The sequence below is a fragment of the Oryctolagus cuniculus genome, chromosome 11 (genome assembly GCF_051225735.1).
Source record: "Oryctolagus cuniculus isolate XC-2025 breed Fujian yellow rabbit chromosome 11, ASM5122573v1, whole genome shotgun sequence".
Lineage (NCBI taxonomy): Eukaryota > Metazoa > Chordata > Mammalia > Lagomorpha > Leporidae > Oryctolagus > Oryctolagus cuniculus.
Genome location: NC_142877.1, coordinates 54,896,411 through 54,909,018, shown reverse-complemented (window position 1 = coordinate 54,909,018; position 12,608 = coordinate 54,896,411). Strand labels below are relative to the sequence as shown.

At 52.1% G+C, this 12,608-nt stretch overlaps 1 protein-coding gene across 4 annotated transcripts in view; it reads right to left on the bottom strand.

Moving 5' to 3' along the window:
- Positions 1-12,608, bottom strand: part of SLC4A8 (solute carrier family 4 member 8) — a 114,144-nt gene that overhangs the window by 26,315 nt on the left and 75,221 nt on the right. For all 4 annotated transcript variants that reach the window (XM_089308373.1, XM_089308375.1, XM_089308376.1 and 1 more), the window contains 5 exons: positions 7,918-8,092; positions 6,549-6,682; positions 4,694-4,939; positions 1,801-1,906; positions 32-193 (listed from right to left, as the gene is read on the bottom strand). In XM_089308373.1, the coding sequence (XP_089164499.1) occupies positions 32-193; positions 1,801-1,906; positions 4,694-4,939; positions 6,549-6,682; positions 7,918-8,092 (823 nt within the window). The remainder of the gene's footprint in view (positions 1-31; positions 194-1,800; positions 1,907-4,693; positions 4,940-6,548; positions 6,683-7,917; positions 8,093-12,608) is intronic.

Sequence of the window (12,608 nt, the reverse complement as noted above, 5' to 3'; positions counted from 1 at the left end):
CAGCACGGAAACCCAGGAGCGGGCTACCTACTCTGGTTGGGAAATAGCGGCTCGTCTTAAAGGTCTTCAGGGTGCTGGAGAGGATGAAGGTGGTGAAGAAGAGAATACAGGACCAGAAGAGCACATCAGGCGTGTAGGGCCCGTGGTGGCCACACGCGGACCCCACGAACTCTCCGTGCATCTCGTGGCACTCCTGGAGGGAGAGAGGCAGCATGTTGGGGGACAAGAGGCACAGGTGAAGGTGTGAAAAGCTGCTGCCTTCTGAGTCCACTGCTCGCTGTCACCGCACAGCCACTGGGGAGAGCAGGCCCATGGGACCTCCGTGCAGCTGGGGGACCTGCACCTGCACAGGCCCCTTTCAAGCAGGGTGACGAGTCCTGAGACACTTGTAAGATGGACCAGAGGGGCAGGTGGTAGGCGTGGTGGTGCTTTCTAATTCCAACTTCCAGCTAACGCATACCCTGGGAGGCAGCAGGCTTTGGCTCAAGGGCTTGGGCCTCTGTCAGCCATGTGGCAGATCTGCATTGAGTTCCCAGCTCCTAGCTCCAGCCTGGCCCAGCCCTGCTTGTTGAGGGCAACTGAGGAATGGATCAGTGGATGAAGAAACTGTCTCTCCTCTTTCACTGCCGTTCGAATAAATAATACTCTTTTTAAAAAATGAAACCAGGCCGGCGCCGCGGCTCACTAGGCTAATCCTCCGCCTAGCGGCGCCGGCACACCGGGTTCTAGTCCCGGTCGGGGCGCCGGATTCTGTCCCGGTTGCCCCTCTTCCAGGCCAGCCCTCTGCTGTGGCCAGGGAGTGCAGTGGAGGATGGCCCAGGTGCTTGGGCCCTGCACCCCATGGGAGACCAGGAAAAGCACCTGGCTCCTGGCTCCTGCCATCGGATCAGCGCGGTGCGCCGGCCGCAGCGTGCCGGCCGTGGCAGCCATTGGAGGGTGAACCAACGGCAAAGGAAGACCTTTCTCTCTGTCTCTCTCTCTCACTGTCCACTCTGCCTGTCAAAAAAAAAAAAAAAAAAGAAAGAAAAGAAACCAGGCCGGCGCCACGGCCCACTAGGCTAATCCTCCGCCTTGCGGCGCCGGCACACCAGGTTCTAGTCCCGGTCGGGGTGCCGGATTCTGTCCCGGTTGCCCCTCTTCCAGGCCAGCTCTCTGCTGTGGCCCGGGAGTGCAGTGGAGGATGGCCCGAGTACTTGGGCCCTCACCCCATGGGAGACCAGGATAAGTACCTGGCTCCTGCCTTCGGATCAGCGCGGTGCGCCAGCTGAAGCGTGCCGGCCGCGGCGGCCATTGGAGGGTGAACCAGTGGCAAAGGAAGACCTTTCTCTCTGTCTCTCCTTCTCACTGTCCACTCTGCCTGTCAAAAAAAGAAAAGAAAAAGAAAAAGAAAGAAAAAGAAAAAAGAAAAAAAAGAAACCAAAACTGTCCTGAAGAAACGCCACTTCCAAGGCCCTGGGAGGGCTGCAGCATTGTGTGCTGTTTGTATGACGGGGGTTCCGAACGCGAACAGTCCTTAGGCCCTGCAGAGCCGGGATCTGCCCCTGCCCGGCACGAGAGCACAGCCCTCGGGCAGGGTTACTGGGAGGGCGTGAGTGCGAGAAAAGAGAGGGGGAATTTTCTTGTCTTTTTATGTACAAGAGAACTTCTGCAAGGGAAAAGCAAAGTCAATAAGAATAAGGCTTCTTCCCCTCTATCCCTGCCTCAAAAAAAGCTTTATTTCTATCAATGCCAGAGTTTGCCCTGTCTTCCTCCCCCGGGAGTCCCCGTGGCCAGAGTGTGAGGGCGCGTGTGGAGACTTACGCTGACGGTCAGGTTGGCCCAGCCGACCTCTGCTGTCACGATGTTGCGGTCCTTCCAGTACTGGAGGGTGTGATTGTCTGGGTTCTCTGGGGGGGCACACCTGCAGCTGCGGGGGGGAGGGAGGGAGACGCCTAAGGAAAGCAGCCACACTCAGTTGAATGCTTGCCGCCTTGGCTGTCACTTCTCCTTGGCGTGCTTTAGATCCCTAAGGTGAGGCTCATCTGTAGGCTCAGCCACACCCCAGGTGAAGTGCAGTCTGCAGAGCACAGAGGTCCTGCTCCCCCGAGTCAGTTCTGCACAACTCCCTCCAGGCCTGGAGATCTCAGTCCCTTTAGCCCCCATCAGGCTGTTAGCCTCAAAACTGCAGTCTCCTGGGACTGTGAGGGAAGCTCCTCCTGACACCGCAGTATCCTTTGGTGACGTCCCACTGCCTTGGCCACTTCCTGGCTACTTACTCCATTGTCATCCCCAGGCCTCCTCTTCCGTGGAAACCAGACGAGACCGGACCAGGCCTGTCTCGCCAGCTCCCACACTGCCTCCCAATCGGGGCATGCTTTCATTCTGAACTGCCTGCTGGTATGGTCACCTGTTAACTTTAATTCATCTGTGAATCTAATCAACACACTTCCTAAAATGCAGTGAGGGAATGAAAATTCAAAAACGTTTCAACAGATTAGAATCATAGAAGGTCATTAAGAAAATAAAAAGCAATTAGGGAAAGTTACAAAGCTCTACCTTCAGGTTTAAAAATCAGTTCCAAAATTGGGAGCAACCAAGATTTCCTTAGGTAGGTGAGAGGGAAAATAAACTGTGGTGCACCAGATAGTGGGAAAGCATCCAGTACTAAAGAGAAATGAGCTGGGGCTGCTGGTGTGGCTCAGTGGGTTAAGCTGCTGCCTGCGACACCAGCATCCCACACGGGCACCAGTTCAAGTCCTGCTGCTCCACTTCCAATGCTGCTCCTTGCTAATGGCCTGTGAAAGATGATCCAAGTGCTTGGGCCCCTACAACCCATGTGGGAGACCCGGATGAAACTCCTGGCTCCTGGCTTTGGCCTGGCCCATCCCCAGCCATTGTAGGCATTTGGAGAATGAACCAGTGGATAGAAGCTCTCTTCTCTTTCTCCCTCCCTCCCTCCCTCTCTCTCTCTCCCTCCCTCCCTTCCTCCCTCTCTCCCTCTCTCTCTCTCTCTGTGTCCCTCTCTCTGTAACTCTACCTTTCAAATAAAATAAATAAAATAAATCTTTTTTAAAAAATGAGCTATCAAGCCATGAAAAGACAAGAAGGACCCTTAAATGCATACTAGTAAGAGAAGGAAGGAATCTGAAAAGGCCACACAACCAATCCAGCTCTATGAGATTCTAGAAAAGTCAAAACAAAACCATGGAGACAGTAAAAAGGTCAACAGTCGTCAGGAGTGGGGAGGGAGACAGGGTTAAACAGGCAGAGTGGGGAGGGCTTTTAGGGCAGTGAAACTGTTCTGCATTATTACAACAGGAAAGATGTCACTGTATACTTGTCAAAGCCCATACAGGGCACAACACCCAGAGTTAAGCCTGGGTGTATAAACCCAGGCCCAGGGCTCCACAGGAAACTATAAAGGTAAACTGTGGGCTGTGAGTGACTCTGGTGGGTCTAGGTTAGGTTCACTGATTATAACCAACACACCCTTTGGGGCAGGACGCCCACGGTGGGGAGGCTGTGCACATGTCAGGGCAGGAACATATGGAAACCACTTTCTGTCCAACTTTGCTGTGAACCCAAAACTGCTTTTTATATCTATTTTTTCAAGATCTGTTTTTTAAAAAGCCTATCTTTAAAAAAATCCATTCCATATCTATTAACATCAAAGCACTTCAAGAGCTGAGGGGTTCTGGCTTCATAGCTGCTCCACAGGAACCAGTAAAACACCCCGCTGGGTTTGATCATCCAAGAATTACACTTTCTAGATCTAAGGCCTGCTCCTCCAGGGCTGGTGCCTTCTGTCTTCTCCCTCTGCAATGTGCCTGGCACATAACAGGTGCTCAATAATCTGTTAAAGTCACCAGGCTCTGGACGTTATACTCCCTAACCGTTGTTTCTTTACAGAATCCTTTAAGAAGCTGAATGCACTGTGGATAAAGGTTACTGAATGGATAACCGGAGCAGGGAGAAGCGGGTGTGTGGCTGGTTGGCAGATGGCTCCACTTCTCTCCAGCAGCTTCAGGTTCAAACTGTTCGCTTTGCAACCAGATCGTCCACAACAGACTGGACGGCCAGAGGGGCAGGCACCTGATGTTCAGAGCTGAGGGAAGAGAGCTCCAGTCATGATCTGGAGAACGCTACTACAGAGCAGAAACGACCTACCAGGCCAGCCTTGCCCAGGTGGCTGCAAACCCAGCCAGCTACGGGTTCAGTTTTCCAGCTGATCCAACTGTGTTGAACCCTGAAGAAAACCCAGTCTCTTATACTGAAGTCTGTGTTTCTAGGTGTGTGTGATTGGTGGGAAAAACCCCTGGCTCAGAAAGGCATGATTAATACATCTCTACCTAAAGTGTTCTACTAGTTGCCCTTATACACTTTGAGAGAGAGAGAGAGAGAGAGAGAGAGAGAGAGAGCAAGCTCTCACCTCATCCTGTAACCCACGGGCTCACAAGTCCCCTGCCGTCTGGGCAGCTTAATTGTGCCTGAATGCCCAGAATTGGAAGACATGCTGGAAAGCAGTGCTCCATCATCGCTTCTGACTGCAGGCCCCTGGCCACCCCCCAGTCTCCTCAGCCACGCGGGAGCCCTGCTGCCAGGAGGCCCGAGACACTGCCCCCAAGGAAGCTCCCAGCGCTGCCTGGCACACATCAGCGCTCAACCCAAGCCTTTGGCGCTTCCCCAAACCTGCCAGAGCAGAAAGCACACTCACTAGTAGAGGCTGAGGCGGTCCAGCTGGCTGTGCATGTGGATGGGGTAGGTCTCCGCCAGGTGGATCAGCTTCTCTATGGCTTCGTAGATGAAAATGATACAAATCAGAGAGGCGAAGGCCTCCTCGGTGAAGCGGGTGATGTAGCAGACCAGGGAGCTGGCGTCTGTCGCCACCAGGACGATGCACAGGAAGGCGGTCCACAGGCCGATGCAGGCTCGCAGGGAGAGGTACGAAAGTGCGTAGTCTCTGGAATGAGACCACAGGGTGGCATCAGGAGACAGCGGTGGGAAACGCGCTAATTCATCTCATCCCCAGAGCAGCATCGCGGCTCAGCTTCTCTGCCCACTGAGGTCCTGAGCACAGCTAGGTCGAGTGCTGCTCCCTGTAGCCAGGCTATGGGAGGCAGAGAGGGGGGAATCGTCTCACTACAATGCTTCTGCCTTTATTGTCTCATACAACTGTTATTCTTGCAGTAAGAAAAAGGGGCTCAGCCTAATCCCATGTGCTCCCACTTCTAAACAAAATGAAGAAAATGATTTTTATAGGGAAAGTGGAAAAATTAGGGCATTTCTAAGCCCCTGTTATCACGAGCAACCAGAATAGAAAGGAGGGTGGGGCTGGCGCTGTGCCCTAGTGGATAAAGCCGCCTGCAGCACCAGCATTCCACGTAGGCGCGTGTTTGTGTCTGCTCCAGGCTGCTCCATTTCTGATCCAGCTCCCAGCAATGCACCTGGGAAAGCAGTGGAAGATGGACCAAGTGCTTGGGTTCCTGCACTCACATGGGAGACCTGGAAGAAACTCCTGGCTCCTGACTTCGGCCTGGCCAGGCTATTGTGGCCATTTGGGGAGTGAACCAGCAGATGGAACCTCTCTGTCTCTCCCTCTATCTCTATAACTCTGGCTTTCTAAATACATAAATAAATCTTTTTAAAAAACTGACTTAAGTGGCCAGTATTGTGGCACAGGGGATTAAGTCACTGCCTGTGACACTAGCAGCCTATACAGGCACTGGTTCAAGTCCAGCTGCTCTACTTCCTGGTGGAAGACCCAGGTGAAGCTCCTGGCTTCGGTCTGGCCCAGCTCAGGATGTTGTAGCCATTTGAGGAGTAACCTAGCCTACGGATCTCTCTCTCTCTCTCTCTCTCTTTCTTCTCTCTTTGTAACTCTGCCTTTCAAATAAATAAATAAATAAATAAATCTTCTAAGAGTTGAAATGGAGGGGCCAGCGGTGTGGAACAGTGATTTAAGTCACTGCCTGCAGCACCAGCATCCCTTATGGGCACTGGTTTGAATTCCAGCTGCTCCACTTCTAGTCCAGCTCCCTGCTAATGTGCTTGGAAAAGCAGTGGAGGATGGCCCAAGTGCTTGGACCGCTGCATCCATGTGGGAGACCTGAATGAAGCTCTTGGCTGCTTGGCTTCAGTCTGGCCCAGCTCTGGATATTGCAGCCATTTGGGAAGTGAACAAGCAGATGGAAGATCTTTCTTTCTTTCTCTCTCTCTCTCTCTCTCTCTCTTTCTCTCTTTCCTTCTCTCCCTCTCCCTCTCTGTAACTCTGTCTTTCAAACAAAATATTTTTTAAATGAAGATGGAAATGGAGGAGTTTGAACTAGAGAGGGAGATTTTTTTTAAAAAATGCAAAGTCAAGATTTCCATGGTGGCCGAGGGACAGCCTGCTAGTTTAGGTGTGCTGCTCCCAGGGGGCAGGATTGCAGACCAACTGATGCTCTCCCTTGCAGTTCCTTACACTCCTAAATAATATCTGCCTGCTCAGACCCGCCTTGCACCCTGGCACTCAGCCCTGGCAGCACAATCACCAGACCCAGTTAGGCATGTCACAAAAGCAAATGTCTTACTTGCAGAATTTGAACAAAATCTTTTCAAACACAAGCACTGGCCCAGTACTTCCCAGGATGGTGAGAGCCTGTCCCGCAAATAAGGAATAAGCAATCCCGGTCATGGAGGCTCCAAACAAGGATTCAATTGCACTCTGGGAGGGAAAGAAAAAGCAGAAAAGGCATCAGTGAGTCCACAGCTCACAGCCCGTCAGCAAAAGGCAGTGTCTGCCTATGTCCATTCCTGCCTTCCCTTTCCCGGTGCCCCGACAGCAACCTGCCTGCAGTTCACCTGACCAAGAGGGATGTGTATACACCACGTAATACATACTACACAGATTCCTCTCTAATGATTTAAGTGGCCAAATCCATCCGTGTCCAATTCCCCAACTAAGGACTATACTTCAGTGACTCCATTTAGTACTCAAAAATCCATGGGCAGGGCCGGTGCCATGGTGTACTGGGTTAATCCTGCGCCTGTGGCGCCAGCATCCCATATGGACATCGGGTTCTAGTCCCAGTTGTTCCTCTTCCAGTCCAGCTCTCTGCTGTGGCCTGGGAGGGCAGTGGAGGGTGGCCTGGGAGGGCAGTGGAGGATGGCCCAAGTGCTTGGGCCCCTGCACCCGTGTAGGAGACCAAGGAAAGGTACCTGGCTCCTGACTTCAGATCGGTGCGGCTCTGGCCGTGGTGGCCATTTGGGGAATGAATCAATGGTAGGAAGACTATTCTCTCTGTCTCTCCCTCTCACTGTCTGTAACTCTACCTGTCAAATAAATAAATAAAAATTTTTTAAAAAAATCTATGGGCAGGACAAGGGTGCCGTCTGCCCCACAAGCTTTCTTTTTTTTTTTTTTTTTTTTTTTTGGACAGGCAGAGTGGACAGTGAGAGAGAGACAGAGAGAAAGGTCTTCCTTTTGCCATTGGTTCACCCTCCAGTGGCTGCCGAGGCTGGCGCGCTGCAGCCAGCGCACCGCGCTGATCCGAAGGCAGGAGCCAGGTGCTTATCCTGGTCTCCCATGGGGTGCAGGGCAGACAGCTGACCTGGAAGAGGGGCAACCGGGACAGAATCCAATGCCCCAACCAGGACTAGAACCCGGTGTGCTGGCGCCACAGGCAGAGGATTAGCCTACTGAGCCACGGCGCCGGCCCGGACTCACTTTCAAATGGCATCAATAGACTCACTGTCCACCCCTGGGGCCAGAGGCACTTCCCCTGGGCAGATGAGGGTCGGTTCTCCGGGGAGAAGCACATGGCTGTTTGGTAGGTGGTCAGAAGGGCACAGCAATTCAGGAGAAAGAATCTGACCTTCTTAGCCCAAGCCCAGCTAACTCCACCCCCAGCCCCTCAAAGGACCTGGCTGGAACGATTAAGAGTGATTAAAAGTCCTTACTATGCGTCCCTCCGTGGCTTCTCCGAGCAGTCCCCCAAAGGTGATGACAGGTGACATGCAGGCACAGTACAGGAACAGAAAGGACGCCAAACACTGCAGGCTTAGCGCATCCCGGTAGTCGCTCCAGTACCAGGGGGCTTTCCGCTTGATATCCAGCACCAAGCCCCCAAACAGCCTGTGGAAACACGGCAGGCAGGCCTCTAACTACCTTCAGAAAAGCACTTCAGAGTGCTCCGTAGCAGTGACAGTGACGGGATGCTTTGGCTTCAACCCCACACCAAGTACAGGAGAGCTCTCTGGAGTCAGCAAAGATTCTATTTGCAACCAAAAGCAGGACTTAGACTAAATTTGAATGATTATCCCAAGCATAAAAATAATGAATTTGCATACATTTATTATGGTACCAAGTTAAAGAACTCAAAAACAATTAACAGGAAAGCAAGGATTAGCTTAAATTCTGGGCTGTTAAAAGCAAATGTGAAAAACCAACTCAAGATATTAAAGCTGTTAGTTTTATTACGTGTTGTCTACATTAAAAAACCTCCATCCCAGGCTCTTTCCTACTGTGAACAACTACGCTCCTTACTCTTGAGAAATCAGCATGATTCATTCATGCAATTGACAAGGAGTAGCAGATACAGGCATGGGCACTGAGCCATGTACCGGGGATGCAGCTGTGAGCGAGACAGAGCCACAGCCTGCTCCCCAGGACCAACAGCCAGTGGCGGGGGGGGGGGGGGGGGCAGGCACTGACGGGAGGGGGATGCAGCAGCACAGATCAGGGAGGGGCACTTTTGGGCCAGAGGAGATAGCAGGGGTAATGCCCAGGTGTGAGAGTGCGTTACAGGTTCGAGGTGCTGCATGAAGCATGATGGATAATCCTGTGTGTGGGGTTGGAGGAGCTGAGTCTCAAAGCACCTTGTTTTGAGGAATTAGAGCTTTATCCCAACACTATGCTCAGTTGTTGCAAGACCATCAACAGGAGCATTCTGGAAGGATCACTCCTGTGCCGATGTGAAGAAGGGGGCGTGGACTGGGAGGAGGAGCGGTGAGTGGATTCAAGGGTTAATCAAGGGGGAGATTCTAGAGGACTTAGGGGAAGGACTGCAGGGTCCTTTCCACTCCCCCAGGGATAGGACACACCAGGGGCAGGAGATCCCGCTCGGAGGAGGGGGAGCACTCCTGGATGTGGGCAGTCACTGTATGGGGTTGGGGGGAAGAGGGCTACTACCGAATGGGAACAGAGTAACCAAGCACCAACCTTGAGCAACCCCTGGGTCAAACCAATGAACTCTAAAAGACAATACTAAGATAATCACAAAAAAAGCTTAATACGGGCTGAGCGTTAGGCAATTTAGAGAATGGCTGTTAATTTTGTAAGATTTTGTAGCGGCATAATAATTATTTTTATTGATGTCCTTATCAGAGATACATACTGAGGTATTTACAGGTGAAATGATACGAAGTTGGTGATTTGGCTTAAAACCAATCTAGAAAACATAATAATAAAGGTAGAAAGAAATGGATGGAACAGGGTTAGCAAAATGTTGGTAACAGTGGGTGTGTGGAGTTCTTATACTACTCTCTCTCTCTCTCTCTATATATATATAGTGTGTATGTATATATATAGTGTATATAGATATAGATATAGATATAGAGAGAGACCAAAACAGCAAAAACAGCAGCAGCCCACTCAGGGGAGAAGGCTTAGCCAGCCCTGTCTTTCCCTCTCCCGCCCAGGAGCCTGGAGGAGTGAGGCGGCCTGGGATCTGCACATCAGGAGAGCAGGCTCGGCCAGTGCTCTTCTCCCCTCCCTGCCCTCCCCCAGTCAGGGACCATGGGTGTCCAGGGACCCAGGCCAGACACTGTTCTGTTTCCCAACACGCTCTCTGTCTCTGGCGTTGGTGGGTGGAGTTGGGATTCACGTTTCCTCAACTTACAGCAGTCAGTGGCAGTCTGGGACTGGGCTGAGGACAGAGAGCCAAACCCAGCCTGTGAGCTGCTTGGTCTGGCCTGCTCTGGCCCCACCTAGCTCGGGTAAAGTTTGGAGCCATCTGCAGGCTCTGAGCCAGATCACAGAAGTTCCACCGCATGCTTGGGACCAAGGCTCCAGTTAGCAATAAAGCGTCACTTGGTCGCGACACTTTCTCCTCTGGGAAAGCAGCCCCGCAAGGACTTCCCACGCAGCAGTGACTCCCGAGGGCGAGTTCCAGTGTTTCTGGTCCACAGAAAACACAGCATCTTATTACTGCACGGCGAGCAGCTCCTCACCACCAGGAAGCTTCCTCGGAAGCGCAGGATTCTGGGAGAAAGGCCTCCTTCGGCAATAGTGGGCCTTGCCCCACTCAGACCCCTGAGGGGCCACTGTGACCACTTAGGCCCGGGGTACAGGAGGTGTCTTCAGGGTGAGCAAGGATGAAAGAAAGACTTGTGCAAAAAGGAGACACGGGAAGCCAGAGAGAGGAAGCCAGAGAGAGGAAGCCAGAGAGGAAGCCATCTGTGCCTGGTGGTGACTGGGGGGTGGCGGTGGGGGGATCTGAGGCTCCTACTGACAGCATAACCATAGATCAATAAACTAATCTGAGCAGTTTACAGAGTCAGCCTCATACCTCATGCACACATAACATCAGACCCTAATTGCATCAACCAGGCATGGAGGCTCCTCTCCAGGTCTCAGGCGTCCCCTCCCTTTCAACTCCGCCCTTGATGTCCTGGTGTTGGGGCACAAGGCACACAGGCATCCGTATTCACACTTGATGCAAGAAAGGGCTCAGCCGTGCACAGGGTCACAGGAAGCCCCTCCCTGGAGGGCTTCCGGCCGGCCAGCCCGCCATCTGCCTGGTGTGCTCGGAGGACCCCTGTTTGAAGTGTGTGTGGGAGGAGGGGGGTCATCGAGATAAAGCTCCTCATTCTTCTTTTCATTTATCCTTCCCCAAAGGGGCATCCCTGGTAAGGGGCATAAATCAATGCTGCAAAACCCCTTTCTAGGGTGTCCTACTTGCCGTGGCTCTCCTGGCCCAGGAACAGTCTGGCCACACCTTCTTCTTTGCTACACGCGGTGTCCTTGCCAGTGTCAGCATCAGAGAGAATCAGGACACCCGTCTGATGGCACGGAGGGTCACAAAACGCAGACCTCGGAGTACTGATTTCAACTCGGTTTCCTTTCCCACCTCTGAGTCTACTCTACCCTGTCTTTGAGTGCCTTTCCATGCAACAAGGACAACAATGCCCTAGTCTCAAGTTTTGCCCAAGGTTGTACAACACAATATGCATAAAACAGGTTTTTGCATGTCAAAGAAATACAATAAATGGCCTGAAGATTCATAAAGCCCAAGATAATTTTTTTTTCTTTTGCCAGGCAGAGTTAAACAGTGAGAGAGACAGAGAGACAGAGAGAGAGTTATAGACAGTGAGAGAGAGACAGAGAGAAAGGTCTTCCCTCCGTTGGTTCAGTCCCCCAATGGCCGCCATGGCCGGCACTACGCTGATCCAAAGCCAGGAGCCAGGTGCTTCCTCCTGGTCTCCCATGCGGGTACAGGGATCCAAGCACTCAGGCCATCCTCCACTGCCCTCCTGGGCCACAGCAGAGAGCTGGACTGGAAGAGGAGCAACAGGGACTAGTACCCAGCACCCCAACCGGGACTAGAACCCGAGGTGCCAGCGCCACAGGCGGAGGATTAGCCAAGTGAGCTACGGCACTGGCCAAGATAATGTGTTTTTAGAATGTGCACTGTAGGAAGGTCCAGAAACTTCTAGGATGTCCACCTGCAGAGAAGGAGTGGCATTGTGGAGTAGTGGGTCAAGCCGCCTGCCTGCAACCCCAGTATTCCATATGGGCACCGGTTCAATTCCCAACTGCTCCATTTCTAAACAAGCTCCCTGCTAATGGCCTGGGAAAGCAGAAGATGGCTCAAATCCTTGGGGCCTCTGCACCCACATAGGAGACCTGGATGAAGTTCCTGGCCCTTGGCTTTGGCCTGGGCCAGCCCTGGCCATTGTGGCCATTTGGGGAGTAAATCAGCAGATGCAAGATTTTTTTTTTCTCTCCCTCTTTCATCCCCTCTCTCTGTAACTCTGCCTTTCACATAATTTTTTCTTAAATAATAATTAAAAAAAAAAAGAAAGAAAAGGCACCTGGGCTGGCCTGGAACTGTGACGCCTGATGCAGGCATTAGGCAACAGGCCGAAGGGCCTACACAGGAGGAAGGGCATGTGTCTCGAGACCCTTTACCAAGGGCTCAAAGGAAAACACCAGCAGCTCAGGAAGAGGAAACATCGTCTCTCAGGCCAAGCAGAAGTAAGCTCTGAGCCCAGGGCTTCCTTTCAGCTCTGTCAATTCCAGAAATTTCTGACACGACGTTATGTAAGAACACCTTCAAACCCCCTTTGACTTTGTGAGGCAGAGTACCTATGGTTTGTGCATGGTCCTGGCAATCTGAGATTTTCTTTCCAGCCATCAGGTACCATTTCTGAGATCTAATAACTGTTGAGCCAACCTCCTGGTCTCCTGACCCCCCGTGTGCAACTGAGCACAAAGGAGCCCTCTCAAAAAGCCTGGGATCCTAGTTTACTCTGCTTTCCTGGAAACCGCACCTCTGCACGGCTTGTGTTTGGGAAGACACCCTCTTGCCCTCAAATCCACTACTTTCAAACTCCGGAAGTCCTAGGGAGTTAACTTTTATATACAAAAG